Source organism: Myripristis murdjan, chromosome 3 (assembly GCF_902150065.1).
Source record: "Myripristis murdjan chromosome 3, fMyrMur1.1, whole genome shotgun sequence".
NCBI classification, from domain to species: domain Eukaryota; kingdom Metazoa; phylum Chordata; class Actinopteri; order Holocentriformes; family Holocentridae; genus Myripristis; species Myripristis murdjan.
The window spans coordinates 33023376-33039291 of NC_043982.1; the positions used below are offsets into that span (position 1 = coordinate 33023376).

The 15916-nt window shown below is 41.3% G+C and overlaps 2 protein-coding genes across 2 annotated transcripts; one reads left to right on the top strand and one right to left on the bottom strand.

Moving 5' to 3' along the window:
* Positions 1-6427: 6427 nt before the first annotated feature.
* LOC115357232 (achaete-scute homolog 1b-like) lies at positions 6428-6961 on the bottom strand. The gene has a single exon (XM_030048649.1). It carries the CDS (start codon positions 6959-6961, stop codon positions 6428-6430), a length of 534 nt encoding a protein of 177 aa, XP_029904509.1.
* A 4340-nt stretch (positions 6962-11301) lies between these two features.
* lto1 (LTO1 maturation factor of ABCE1) lies at positions 11302-15697 on the top strand. The gene is made up of 5 exons (XM_030048548.1): positions 11302-11474; positions 11905-12010; positions 12680-12750; positions 13372-13489; positions 13587-15697. The coding sequence occupies exons 1-5, from the start codon at positions 11416-11418 to the stop codon at positions 13656-13658; spliced, it is 426 nt and encodes a 141-aa protein (XP_029904408.1). The 5' UTR covers positions 11302-11415; the 3' UTR covers positions 13659-15697.
* Positions 15698-15916: the final 219 nt, after the last annotated feature.

The following is a 15916-nucleotide window of genomic DNA, read 5'->3' on the forward strand; positions in this document are numbered from 1 at the left end:
AGGGCGTCGTTGTACAAAGAAGCGCTCTGTGGCATTTCACTGGTATTCTAAAAATAAAGATAGTGCAGCAGATCTAGCTGCTGTTAATCACAAGAGAAAGTATAGAGAAAGGTGCTGGAAGAAGCTGATGACACTTTCAAATAAACAGATGATCTTCTTCATTAATGCTGACTGACTGAGGGAGAAATGTCACTGTCCAGTAGGGTTTGCTGAGAACATTTGAATGAACCTATTATCCAGGGCATTTCCTAAGCTGATTGTGGATGAAAGAAAAAAAAAGGAACAGTCTCCTCTTACACTGCAGAGCCGAGATTAATAGTGACTAACAAACAAATTAAACTGCATTTTAACTATTTCACCCTAAGAGGACATTTTACATGCTCACTTGCATATATGTGTGATCCAGCCTTTGCAGATCTAAAGTCCACTGCAGACAGTTAACACCATGTCTGAAGAGAAGAGAAGAGAAGAGAAGAGAAGAGAAGAGAAGAGAAGAGAAGAGAAGAGAAGAGAAGAGAAGAGATACATGTGGTGTTTCGGTGTTTCTTAGAGCCAGTGCTGCATGGGCTACGTGTCAGGGCAATAAAAAGAGCTCAGGTTGACTTGACTTGACTTAGCTGACTTGAGGAGGCGAGTGTTAGAGAGGACTGGTGGGTGTGACGCCTCTCCATCCAGCCTCTACTCTTGTCTAGCCAGCTGACCAGTGACCTCTGCTCTGTTCCCAAGCTTCAGGGCTGAGCCGGCCAGCCCACCTCTTTTCTGATGGGACCATAGTATAGACTGGTGCTGTATACTTTCTTAGACTCAAGCTGACAACTGAGATGGATATGAAGAGCCAGATGCTGAAGCGTTTTACCGGGGAGCTTGCATTGTCCCTATGTAATTTCTATGTTCTCTCTTTGACAAGATTTTGTGTGTAGTAATGTGGCTCGGCATTGAAAATGGCTACTGAATTAAGGAGAAAGGAGCAGTCACCAACTTCGGGTTGTGCTGGTATCTATGCATTCACTGGTTTTCATTTTGGTGCAAGTCAAATCTCTAACTGTCACAATACACAGCAGGACCAAATTACATAACTTTTACCGACTGATTCCTCTAACCCCCTGAAATGATGCAATGCCCCCATAAGGACAATCAGTGTTATGTTTTCAATTGCCACAACAGTTTCAAAACGCATTTCTCCTCCAAACTAATCAAAATAAAAGCCGTAGTGTTTGAGAGATCACTTTTGAGATTAAAAAATGACTTTTTATTATTGCACCCCCATAAATGTAATTTTTCAAACCAAGTAACATGAAGATCCAATCCAATCTTACGAAGGGAAGAAGAGTGAACATCATGTAATAATCAGTTGCAAAATGCACATTCATCATTTTGGAAATTAACTCATTAATACTGATTACAAGATTTGCAAAAAATAATCTTAGTAATTGATGACATGGATTCCCCAGGCAGCAAGCATCAGGGTTTTTCCTAATACTGAGATATGCATGTTTATGTTCTACCAAAGTGAACTATCACCTATAGTTGTGTCCCTTTGTAAATAATTGAGGGGGAGGTCGGGGCTTCTGTCCCTTCACATTAGTGTCACACAATAGGTTTCACTGGCTGAAGGGATGCAGTTGATTGGCCAGTTGGGAAATCCTTTTGGATGTCTTTCATACAAGATGTGATTGTGAGTTATACAGCGATTCACCACGGTCTCTTTGCTGCAGCTGGCCTCGTGCCCACTGAGAAATAAGCTGCACTTTCTCTTTACCTCTTTCTGTGTTTCTTTCTCTTCCCTACACATGCCTGTTTCTTGAGCACAGAGACAAACAACAACAAAAAAAAACATGCAATTTTTCCTTTTCATATATTGCAGTTTCACTTGCTTTGTTGCCATCCAGTATTTACAACAGGCATGCAGAATATGTTCAATATTAGAGACAGTGAAGAGGGAAAGAACGAGGGTGAAGAACATCAAAAGAGAGTGTAAGAAGGGAGGGCTCAAGGTAACATCAGTGTCTCTTATACTTGCTTTAAAGTAAATATTAGATTAGTCTCCCAGTCTTTGACTGAGAGGAGGCCGATTGAAAAAGAAACCAATAACCATGAGGCCCTTCCAAGGTCTTTGCTTTCACCATGGCTCAAAGGTTTCTCAGCAGTCTGTGATAGATGAGGGGAAGATGATCCCATTATTTCATTTGTTAATTATCACCCATAGAGACCCAGGCCTGTCTTTGGCCTCTTTGACCTCCCGCTAGGCCCAGAGCCACAGGGCCAGAGTCATTCCTTAACTCACAGAAAGAGAACAGCACAAAGGGTAATTTGATTGCGACTCTGGGCCATATGGCTGAAGACTTTGGCTACCAAGCAAGGCCCACTGTCACTGAGCAAGGAGCTGTGCCACCACAATGGCAACTGTGCTGCCCCAAAACAAACACACTGAATCGAGTTAAGGGGAGAATGGCCAGACAGTGTCAGGGGGATCTGATGACCCACAGCTAACACAGCCAAACAGAAACCAGCCTTCGCCAGATCTCCTCAAAGCAACATAATCTGTTCCAGCAGTCCTGGGAGCTGGAGATAAGGACACAGCTTGAGAAAGGGAGGGACCATTTGATTCAGCATTAATCCCCTCCACACCTTCATCTTGCCATGTGCTTATGATATCCATAGCGACTCTTTCTTCGCTTCATAACTTGGGCTGGCTTTATCATGAAAAGCTCTGCTAAAGACAGAGATGCAGCAATGAAAAGAGATTATGGAGAGCAAAAGTATATCTGACCCGGGTGAAACTTTTCACTTATGAATATGTAACTAGCGTGCTCTCTGACCTCTGCAGCTGCAATGACCAGCAGATACTCAACAAACTGCAGAGCAGCAGTTCACTTATCCACTGTCTGCTTCTCTTTTACACTTTTCAGTGTACACTAATAATGGTCAGATTGTATGTTTTTTTTTAAGCCCCCCACCCCCATTTCCCCCTCTTTGTTGTTGTTTTGTGTGTTTGTTTGTTTGGTTGTTGCTGTTTGTTTTGGTCTGTTTTAATTATCTGTTTTTTTTTTCCTTTTTTGTTTGTTTTGTTTTTTTTTTTGCATATATTTCTTTTGTATTGTATTATAGTTTTATGTTTTATTGTTTGGATTTTTCTTTAAAAATTTTTTTAAAAAATCAATAGTAAAAAATAAATTGTATTGTATTGTATGTTTGTAGATTGTATGTTTGTATTTGTATGTTATTTTGACTTATTTCATTATTTCTCACCAACATATAGGATCACGTAATACACACCTCACCCTTTGATATTGGAGTGGCTTGTCACAGAGGGAAGAAAATGTGGGTAAAGAAATAGGTGTAAAAAATAGAAAATACATAAATGAATCATAAACATTTGAATGAGAAAACACGATGTCTTTTGTACATTCCAGATTATTCTGCTTATTACTCCCTTTGTGAATCATCTAATTAATCCTCGAAGTCACAATGCTTCAGGCTTGCAAGTACATTCATAAATATCACCTCTCAAAAAAAAAAAAAATGTCAATGCAAATCCTATGCAACAAAGCAATAAACAAATTAATAATACATTTAGAGAAGGGACTTGAGATAAATTCAACAGGTTGTTGGCGAATAGCAGATGGTGACTATCACACGTAAAACTAGGAGATTGTTATGATGGTGTATGGTGGCATGTTCACCATTTCCGCCCAGCAGGCTTTTACCCAGAGACCCGCTCTTTAGCCATCTCAAGTGTTACTGCACAGGACTTGACTAGAGGCCTCTGCTGTCTCCCCTGGTGTCTCGAGAAAGATAAATGTTGACAGTGTGGTATAATGAGGTCCCACCTTCTTCATAAAACACCATATGGCCACACAGTTCAAGTCTTATTGTTGTCATCTGTCATCTCACTCAGGGATTTTTTTTTTTTTTTTTTTTTTGGTCATAGATCCCCAAATAGACACACATTAGGCCACAAACCTCCAATTTGAATTAGATGTGGCTTCAGCCGAGTTGAGTCAGCTAACAAGCATATGTCAAGAATGCCAGAGACAGACTATAGTTTCTACTTCAACTCCTTTATCAGGATTTTTTTTGTTTGATTTTTTCTTCCTCTGGCAGAAGGTTTAGAAAGCCAAGAAGCAAGTCTAACAGGGTGAAGAACTCCTGAATTTTCCATGCAATAAACTACAGCATTTTGGTTAATGCATTTTTATAAGATGGTCATGAGTCCACTGTTATTTTTTATGCTATAGGATAGATGAAGACATTAGACTGAATTGAAGTAAAACACCCAAATAATGTAAAGTGTTATATATCATATTATACCATTAGAAGTTCCAAGACCTTACATAAGTCGTTGTGTCATTACCAACATCCACATGTTCTCTCATTGGGTTGGCAGTTCCAGGAGATTTTCTGTCTCCACTGTGAAATACACTGCTTTAATGGGAATGTGTTTTAGGGGTGAACCCCGGCCCCCAAGCTTTTGTCTCCTCTGACATCCAGGGGAGCCCCAATATGGCCCAGTCAGAGAGCAATGCGAGGATACAAAGACCATGGCCTGAGGGAAGCCCCGGGCATGAAGGGACAAAGCGGGGAGGACAGCCTCCACCGGCCGGCTGGCTTACCTCCTCCATGCCTGGAGAGAGGGAAGGAAAATAATGTGGAGGAAAAGGAAAGATGTAGAGAGGTCAAGAGATTGAAAAGAGGTATGGGATTGGATTTGGAAAGTAATGACAAGACCAAATCTGATTGCCTTCCCCTACCAGCTGTCTTGTCCTTGGCCAAAACATCTAAGAAAAAAATGCTGTTCTGCACCAACTTGAGATCTTTAAGTAAGAGTTTGCAAAATGTAGAAAGAAAATGAGAATAATGGCTTACTTAATTAGAGGTTCTATTTTGATATTAACCAAAACCTCCTTTATGTTCCCAAATGTCTTTTCACTTCTATGTTAAGAATCACTTCATGGAAAATGTGATTGTTTCAATATTTCCAATTTCGTTTTGGCCAGTTGCCAGTTTCATAGAGATAGGGCGCTAGTTTGAAATTCATAATCAGTCTTTGCATTCTTGTTCCTGCCCTGGACATGATCTTTGTCAAATAAATGCAAACACCATATATTAAACATAAATGAAAGTTTATTCTTATCATACCATTACTGTACTATTGCTGCTGCCTCATCATTCTTCCCATCTTGCCACCGTTTTACAGGTTTGTGTCACTTGATGATTAGTCGAAAATTATTTCATATTAGGCCTACTTCCTCAAGTGATTTCACTCTGGAAACAACTCTGCCAAAAGGAGACGTGATTCTGATGTGTTGTTGGTTAAAGGTGTGATGGAGGTGTAAAGACAATTAATATATTTGTAGAAATTATCTCTCCATTTGAAGACTGTTTGTTGAAATTGCTTTTGCATTTATCTAGAAGAACTGTACAACCTGAAGTCAGCGCTATCAATGCCTGTAATGCAACCATAAAGAGTGACACCTGCTTGCAAATGTTGACTGAAAGAGAAGCTGTTTCTTAAAGCAGACTAACCGCTGGCGCTCTTTGGGCTCAGTAAGTAATAAGTCTGTCCAATCAGATGCGTTGTTGGCAGTAGATGATGAATAAGGGCCTCTGCATCTCTACAAAAGAAGTTTTGTGTGGATGGTTGGCTGAGCTATTCAGAGACCCTCACCGATGAGGAAGAGGTAAAGAGGCTGAAGGAGGCCAAGCCAGCACCTACAATAGAAAATGCAAATGGCTGGGACTCTATCCTGAGGCCACTGAGGCCCAGGGACCATTCAGTGATATTAAAACACACACACACGCACACATGCGCACACACACACACACACACACACACACACACACACACTGGCAAGTTTGACCTTTTCTCTAAACAAATTAATCTCAGATAAAAGACAAATACAGTCAACAAACAAAAACCTGTATAAATAAAAGTGTTTATTACATTTAGCATATGCCTATATGAAATTGCAAACTACATATATACATACAGTAAATATACAGTTTTACACTGTGGCATGGGTATTCACATATTTACAAACAAAACAAAAATCAACAGGAACTGGAATTTTCTGGGGTCTTCCAACATGATTTCAGAGTCCTTATGATTCCCAGTCCAGTGTTGCTAGTAGCTTTACACTCCAGCTAAGCCACATCAAAAGCTGCATGGTTTTGTCAGTACCTGTAAGGATGAGAAAAAAAAATGTGGTCAAGGTATTTGCCAGTAGAATGTGATCATTATGAATATTTCCAATTCAGGTGGAGGTCTTTCTTGAATTTTTCATACAAGTTACAAGAGCCAGATCATCTTGAAGGCAGAGATGTCTCATGATATTTGTTTTTGCACTGGACGCCTAATGTGTGTTTAAATTAAAAAAAAAAAAAAAAAAAAAAAAAAAAAAAAAAAAAAAAATCAGGCATAAACAGCCTACCTGTGCAGCCAAGAGGTAAAATCTATTAGCTGGGCTTCCTCGTATCTCCCTCCATCTTCCTCCGTGGAGGAGCAGGTGGACTGGGGAGAGTCGGGCCCGCCTGACAGCGCACTGGAGACGGTCAGGGAGGGTGACGGCACCCCGCCGGCTTGAAACGCCTCGCTCTGTCCCAGGAGCCGCTGCAGGGCGCGGATGTACTCCACGGCCGACCGGAGCGTCTCCACCTTGCTGAGCTTCCCGTTAGCAGCCCCGCGGGGCACGTGCTGGCGCAGGGTGTGGAAGCCGGCGTTCACCATTCTCACCCGGTTTCTTTCACGCTCGTTTCTCCGGACCACCGACAGCCGTCTCTGGTGGTGACAAAAATCCAAGTCCACCCCTGCTTGTAGATTGCCTCTTCTCTTGCAGCGCAAGAGCTGCGGTGAAGTAGAGCGCTGTCTGCTCTGCGCCGCGGATCCCACCGGGCGCCTTGCTGGCGCGGGCGCACGGCTTTCAGCCCGGGATACAGGCATGGAAATGTGGCTCTCTGACATCATCAGCAGCGCACAGTGTGTAAAATGCTGAGACAGAGTGGAAGATGAGGTTGTCTCCATCACAATTTTATGAACTATTCAAAAGCCAAGTTCAAATTATATGAAGCTGGTATCATGTGCTGGTATTCAGCTAGCCACTCTAATAGTTGGGTGATGACAGGATTGAAAGCAATAGTCAGAAACTGCTTTTATATGGGGCCCCCACCACCACCCCCATCCCGCCCTAACCTCCCTCCTGTGAGCGGACGAGACTCGCGAGCCAGGCGCGTGTCGCCCGGTGTCCAAGCAAGGAGGAGGAGGAGGAGCGCGCGCCCAAGGGGTGGGTTGGGGTGGGGTGAGGTGAGGGGCTCCAGTCCAACTGAGCAGCCTCGGAAGCCAAGTGGCCCATTCAAAAGTATGCCGAATGAAACTATTGCTGACCCCAGTCTTGAAAGAATGGCCTCAAGTTCACTTGAACAACCCAAGGTAAATTTATACTGAAGTGCTAAACTGTGACCTCTGAAGGTGTAAATGCAGCTTGTGTGGATTCAAGTGCTTTTGGCCTGAAAAGAGTAAAAACAAAACAAAACAAAACAAAACAAAGAAACATACAATGCTACTTAGAGACAATAATACAAATAGCTGCAGAAGCTATTAAAGGGTCACAAAGAAAGTTTGACCATAATGTAGAGCCAGGTATTTGCAGCAAGTGTTGCACATGTTCTCAGAGTGTTATGAAAAGTTAGTGGAAGTAAAGGTTATTGTTAAAATGACTGGCTGTCACATATTAGGCCACTTAATTCTTTAGAATACAATGCATTAAGAATGCATTGTAGTCTTAATATGTAGTTAAATGTGAAATGTTTGGGGACCTTTACAACCTTATTGTCTACAAACCTCCCACCTCAGGTATGTCTTTTTAAAGTAAAATTCAAACTGTGATAGTTCATCAGCAAGAGTGATCATATTAGGAGGAGGCCTGAACAAGATGCTATGATAGCTCAACCAGAAGTAGGAAAATTTGAGGAAAATCATCCACAAAAAAACTCTAAGGTTCTACAGAACTTTACATCTTGACGCAATACCTCATACATATTTTTCACATCCTCAAAACAGTTACAGTCGAACTGATCACAATATATTTTTGATTATTATATTTCTGCCTATAAATTGGGTAAACAGCTAACCTCAATGGTCGAAAACATTCTAAAGAGACAACCTATACCTCTAAAAAACAAAACCTTAGATTTTGTCCATAGAAATAATTGGATCATTAATGAAGAATTTAAATCATGTAGTTTTTTTTATGAGGACATCTGAAAAAACCTTTGCATACTTCCTGAATAATGTGTCCACACTATTCTGTACATATTCAAGATACCCAGTAAACCTAACAATAAGGGAAATATCTGACAATAACAAGTCAGTGAGTGTCCTGCAAATTATATGGAACATTACTGGGCCATTATGCTACAAACTGATATGTAAATAGTTAAAACAGTGCAACTCAAATCATTCTTGAATCTAAGGTCATATTCATATTAGGTTCCTTACCACTGATAGGAGTAATTTTTCCTCAGGTATTTGTGTGACAGAGAGTGTCTTCTCTAGTTACTGCCCTGGTACCTGAGGAGGAGAAAATCCTTATCAGGCATAGAGCAGATACTGCAGCAAAACAACTAAAAGTTAAATAATGCAAATAGAAACATAACAACACTTGTTAGTCACATGGGGCATGAAACAGTACCATAAAATAATACATCATCACTGCTGACATGACTTACATGCTTGCTGTGTCTGAAATGTCACATCTCAGCAACTTAAATTACAATTTTCTCATTCATTGTGTAATTACAAACAGCATTTTCAACAGCATTTGGATGCAGGGGTAGTTTTACTTCTTCCACACCACCTCCCAGTGGCCAAAGTGCAACAGCCAATCAGCAGCTCTACTACAACACAATGCTGCCACACTGTGGACTTTTCTGACAAGAGCACTTTTAGCAAGCTGTATGATGATACACTACATGGACTAAAGTACTGGGACACACCTCTTAATCATTTAATTCAGGTGTTTCATTCAGTCCCATTGCCACATGTGTATAAAATCAAGCAGCTAGCCACAGCTACAGATTCACATCACTGGGATATAACATAATTTTTCCCACTGTTATCTGGCTAACTTTTTCATCTTGCTTTATGGAATACCATCCAGACCCTCTGAAATCCAACACTCTCAATTACCAGACTGTAATAAGCATATTCAACTCAAAGGTGTGCAGAGACCAGCCCCTTCAACAGTAACACCGTGTCTACTGTCCCATAGCCCTGCACTTTATTCCTTCTTGTGAGCCAAGTAGCCAGTTGAGCCTGCTCAAACAGAAAGTTCAGCAGCACACTTTTTGTTTGTTTTTTTCACAGAAAGCAATTGTCCCAGAATGCACAGCCCCACAGAAAAAAGAACTCCCATTTTCCACATGGCACATTCAGCAGAAAATGAACAGGTGACACACAGTTGCATTCAGTGCACACATGTACAACAGTGTCAGGTAGATTTCAGAAAGGTCAGCCATTATCCACTTTGGACAGAAAAACAGCGGCTCCTCCCCGTGTGGCCTCTCCAAACACTGCAGCACTTCCCCTGGCAGTGACCCTAAGAGCTCTCACCTCAGGTTTCGTCACATCTTAGTGATGTGATGCCAGCCTCCATGGCTAATTGCTGAGGTGTCGTCCACCGCACACTGTCAGTCTGTCTCAGGTGGCTCCCAAATACATCACAAATCTGCCATTTTTTTCTTCAATTTCAGTAATATTCCTAAAATCACCAACATGTTGACATTTCAGAGTTAGAGGTTGAATGTAACGGGCATCCTGGCATGACTCCAACACATAACAGATTGAGGCGCTGTAGATTCAGAGCTGATCCAGCCCCCCCCCAGCCCCCCCCCCCCCCAGGCTGCAGCAGCTCTGGAGATCTGACGAGCAGCACAGGTACATGTGGTAATTGCAAGGCTTCACAAGCCGCAGATCACATCTGGACATCAATGTGCAGGAGGTGGCCAGGGTAAATGTCAGTGTTGAATGTCAAACCAATAATATGATATAATGCGGGGGTTCAGTGACATAAGTCCTCCTTTTCCTAGTATAAATACATGGATTTACATAAAACTGTGTTTGACATTTTATTATCAGTGTTACACAATAAAAGCTAATTTTCCTACTCGTTCCCAGTGCTTTTGAGGTGGTAAACTCTTTCAGGGTCTGCTGTGTGATACTTGCTGACAAGTTTGAATCCTGGTCAAGACTTAAAGTATGGTTTGCGTTCTATGTAGTACCTAGTTGTAACCAAATGTGTTCTCTATGACTTTTACACTGAGCAGCTGATACACACTCAAACCAGTAATCCTTGATCTGATTTCTTTCTTTCTTTCTTTCTTTCTTTCATTCTTTCTTTCTTTCATTCTTTCTTTCTTTCTTTCTTTCGTCTCCATCTTCGGTGCTAAGTGTTCATTGCTGTGGTGTTTCTGCACTGCACTTCCCAGAAACCACCTGTCAGTCAAACCCTATGTGTGGTGAGGTGACATAATTTTCTTTGGATTTTCTTTTGATGGATTGTCAGTTTCTGTGGGTGGTACTCAAAAATGCAAATATCATACAACTGCTACAGGAAATGAACATGATTAAAAATTGTTGTTCTTGTTTAACTGTATTCCAATACTATTCTTGTGGAGTTGTTGGCACCGGTAGTTGGTATTGGCGATTATTAGAATTTAGAAATATGTCATGTATGTCATGTCCAGGTTCTTCTTATAGCTCACATTGTGAATATTTCCCTAAGACAACAGGTGTAACAAACTCAACAGGACTCCCTAAATAGGATAATTCACAGGATCCAAACCAATCTGAAAAAAAAAAATAAATAAAAAAATCAAACAGCGCCCTCTCCTGTTGTAATGGTGAACTTTCCCAACTTGAACAACAATTAAAGGACACCAACTTCCAAACTTTCCAATCACTCCACAGGGCCATTTTTTTCTGTACTTGCACTAAAAAGTACAAGTATAGGAGAGGCTTCAGCTTACAGTAACAAGGGTAGTCTAACTGTAATGCATTACTTTAGTGACCTCACTGTAGGTTATATGGCTGCGTGGCTACATACAACAGTGAACATTACTAGGGCTTCTGCAGCCTTCTTGTATTTGTACTTTTTTCCCCTTTTCTTTATTCTCTCTTTCTCTCTTTCTTTTGACATCCCTTCCCTCTCAGCCACTGCAGAAACACACAGACCTAGGGAGACAGCCGCTCCTGGCCGCTGGGGGCAGCAGCGCGGGTCCAGGAGGCGGAACCAGCTGGCGGAAACGGAGTGAAAACGAGGACCGAGGAGTTCACAGTGATCTGTGTACGAAGAACTCCGGCGTTGTTGTGGACATTTGAAACACGATTCAGCTGTATCCCGACTAAACCACTAAGCAATCATGGAGAGCGAGTCTGGAAATGACGATTTATTCGACTGCATTTTCATGGCAGATAACAGGTAATGTCCGTAATGTTTTCTCTTTTATGGAGACAGACACCCCCCCAACAAGCCTGGCACACGTGCACACCTGATTACAGCACGACGAGCTCATTTATTTATTTTTTCCTGAATTGATATGGACTAATGTTCAATTCAGCAACGTTTACAACTGCTATTCGTCACCTCGTCCAATTACACACGCAGCTGAATGGGATAACTATAGTAATTTATAGCCTATGTGCCGAAATTACTGGAAGAGTAACTTAAGAATAAAGGTTAAAGTAACGGTAGGTACGTTTTCAGAGAAGCAGAGGAACATTAAAGTAACAGATAAATGGAGTTGTCAGAGTGTGATATTATTTTGCTCTGTATGAGAAACAGTAGGCTATGTACCTGGGCTTGTGACAGATATGTGTATGTGTGTGTGTGTGTGTGTGTGTGGCCACAGGTTCCACGGTGTGGGCTACCGAGAGGGATTTGAGAGAGGGACCCAGCGTGGACTGCGAGACGGCCACAGACATGGAGTGTCTCATGGGGCCAAGCTGTCCGCTGAGGTCAGAGGAGTCCACTGCAGTTCAAAGTGCAGGACGGGGCGTCTCGGTTGAATTTTACTCATCAGCCCTACTTGGGCTGCGTTTAGACAGCCAGTAGAAAACGGCCTAGATCTGCTTTTTTCCCCTCCTCAAATGTGACGCAATTCTGATTTTCTTTATGCCGGTGTGAACAGACAACAGCAGGTTTAATGTGACATTTTCAGCTCTCATTTGGAAAGCCGTGAAGCCTGTTGATGTGACGTCTGCGTGAACTCACAGATCAGAATTCATGTTTTGTTTTCACTATTCAGTCATTAGGAGTCATTTATCAACGTGGCACACACACACACACCACCAAAGAGCTTTAATCAAATTTCAGATTTTACAGTTGATTCGCACTGCTGACTGTCACCTTTTGTTTTTTTCTCCCTATTAGAAAATATTGTGGCCGTATATGTAATAGGTCAACCAATTCCAACAGTAGTTTAACAAAGACCTGTAAACAAAGCTGATATTAAACTGGACTGTATTAATTTGTTGGGCAGTACCTAATTAAATATGTCACCAGTCCCACATTTTTTTTTTTTTAACACTGTGAAAACCTTCTGTATGAACCTTTGGCTGTGACAGTAAGTTGGTCAGTGCAGCTCAGCTTCTGTGGCTCATCTGTTGCCCCTTGACTTCTCACAGGTTTCGTTTTATTATGGGTTTGCTGTTGCTTCAAAGTGTCTCCTCCAAGATAAAACAGATACCAAATCCAGGTATGGTCTTCTCAACATAATAATACATTACAGTCTTCATTTGTGGTGTGATTTCTCTCTGTATTGTCCAACACATCCCAGTATCTTGCACATAAAGTGTGGGAATGTTTTTGCCCCTTTCCACTCTTGTCCTACAAAATAATTTGAGATACAGGTATCGACCAAACCTCAGTGGCAGTACTTAGGCTTCACACTGGTCATGGTATGCTGAAATAGCATAAATTTGATGTGTGTTCCAGAAAGGGAAAGTTGGGAATAAATTCTCTGGGGAATGTCGGGATTTGTATAAATGTTTACTTTATAGAGTTAGAGCCGTTTATTATAGCATGTTGCATGTTACTTTCCTTTCAATAGATGGTTTTCAGTTCAGGTTTAGAGGAAAGCAGACTGAAATATAACATTAACAAGCTGAGAGAAAGAACATTGTTAGGTAGTAGAAATGCTTTGACTTGTGATGTGTTGTATTAAATCATGGCCATGGTGTGAACCTCTTCATTGAAACATTTGACTTATTAATGGTGAATTTGAGTGTGGTGAATTTTTTCATAGTGACTCATAGTGAAACTCACACATTAGGCCACGTCTCAAAGTTTATATGTGTGTGTATGTGTGTGTTTTTAGGAAGCGTGTTAAGGCAGTGGATGCTCTCCTGGAGTTGATCAACAAGTGTCCTCTTGATGATCCCTACTATACAGAGCTACAGGAGGACATGGATAGGGTTCGCGGCAAGTTCAGACAGGTGCTTTGCTCATTTTTCATTAATTGTTGTTTATATGCAAATGCAGACCACTTTAATGACTAATGCTAACCATCTCACCCCTGCTGATATGGCCCAGGTCTGTTCGTTGCTGAGCGTTCCTGCAGACTTCAAGGATTACATCAAAACGTCTGGTGGGACTTCCTTCTGAATCCTCTCTGTTTAGGAGGAGGAGCTGAGTCGGCCTCTACACCCCCATGAGGAGGATGAAATTGTGCCGCCAAAGGGCAGCCTCGCTGTCAAGTCAGACAGGCAGTGGCTACTGATTGGTCTGTGGTGGAGTGATTCAAAAGTTTGGAGTGGGATACAGTGACTGTGTCAGTTTGAGAGTGGTAGTGTTTGTGATTCCACCTGCTGGTGGGAAGGTCCAGCATTCAGGACCTCCACGTTCATGCCAAGTTCCAGCACTGCATTCAGTTGCTATTTTGTCAGAAAATCAAAGCTCGTCCTGCCACTTGAAGCTCATTTAAGAGCCTTTATATAAACAAATATTAGTTATGTTTAGCTTGGCTAAATGTAATAATGGCATAGACGTGCAGAAATGTTTTCTTACTGTTGACTGACATAAAATGAGATTCTCAACCATTTTGAAAAGGTTAAAGGTTATCATTTCATCATATTTCACATGGCAAAATGTAATCAGACTTTCCAGGTTTACTGCTCAAGTGGACTGAAGGTCTACATGATGGTGTGAGAGGGTTTTTTTATGCTGGGATTACTGGTCTCAAAGAGCACTTCAGCTGGAGGTGATATTGTGGTTGATGCACAGTGTTCAGTGTACCTGTTTCTGCCTTTAATTAAACAGGGACACCCTGTTCCCACTTGGTTTAACGTGTCTCAGGTGAGCCGATCACAAGTTGACAGCTCTAAGTAAGTGTGAATAGGGCTCAGTGTGTTTTGGAGATGCAATGTGATCCAGTCAGTAGAGCCACCTTCAGAGGTGGCCAGTGGGTGACACAGCATTTATAATGTGAGCGCTGATGCATCCTGACAACACTGAAAAACCACAGGTTAATTTTGGGGAAGTAAGGAACACTTGATAGAATGGACTGTTGGTGTGAAGTTCAAGTTTGAATGAATTTTGTTTTGGTGGTGAGATGGTGTCGTGTTTGGGCACAACTGATTGATGAACTGGTCAAAGATCGGGAATAGGATGGATGGGGAATATTGGGAAGATTGGGACAGCATGTAACATAGGATGGAGGAGGAAGAGGGGCATGGGAGGGAATTGGAGTAAAGTACGGAGGAAGTAAAAGAAAAGGAGCATGTATATTAGAGGTGTCTGAGGCTGTGATCACCAGTGTGATAACAAGTGGTCGTTGTGGTCACATGTAAGATGCATGATACTGCCAGGTGTGAACGGGATCTGTCTCTGCTGTCCACTTGTGATTGAATCACCCAAGATGGATGTTGAACAGGGCTTTCACATGCAAAGTACCTTGCACATTTCAGCAGTGCAAAGAGGACAGAAGTGAGTGATAGTTGATAGGTGCAGACATTAACTAACAGAAACTAGGGGCAAATACGCCAAGAGTGAGTGGATGAGTTAGGCTGCTTCCTGGACCCATGAGGTGCTGTGCATCTTTAAAAAATGCTGAAAAAACATTGAATACAATTCAATGAATAAAAAATTGCTAAGAACATAAAACCTAAGGCTGTACAGGCTGTGTTAGTGTAGCAGCCATCAGAGAGGAATCTCCCAACATATTAGAGTATAACACTGACTGACTCACATCTGATATTTAATAAAATATATTTAAAAAAATAGTCTAACCCTAATTGCTGGAAGTATATTAAAGTAAAAATTAACTAGTTTGTGTTTTTAAAAGGCACCAAAATGTTCCAGTCATCTCATGGTTTTCTGGTATTTGTTGCAATGAACAACAAGCCTCATGTATATAGCATGATTTGATACAGTTGGCAGTACAGTTAAGCCACAAAATCTCCACGAACCAAGGGATTACCATAAACAAAGACAATCTAATGTTGCTAATTCTTTGGCTTGGTTCAGGATGGTGTGCACCACAACCTAAAGTAGTCTTTTTTTTTTTTTTTCTTTCATCTTTTTGAAGAAAACCAATATGTACACTCCAATCCAATAATTTTACATTGAATGCTGACTTGTAGAATGATATGTCACATACATAGAAAATTAGTGGTTGTATGAAATAAAAGCTTCTCGTGAAGTCATTTTTTGCTTTGTCTGCCTTCTCTATAATCTCTATAATCATGGTAATCTGTTGTGAAAGGAATTGGTGCAGCAAAACAGAAATAGCAAAGAAAAACGAGTATGAATCAGAATAAAGCAACCAGTGGTTTAACATAAACATGGCTGGCAATTCTAATATTCCTGTAGAAATCATATTAAGTGGAAACATTCACAAAAAGCCTGAAAAATGAGAAATTACA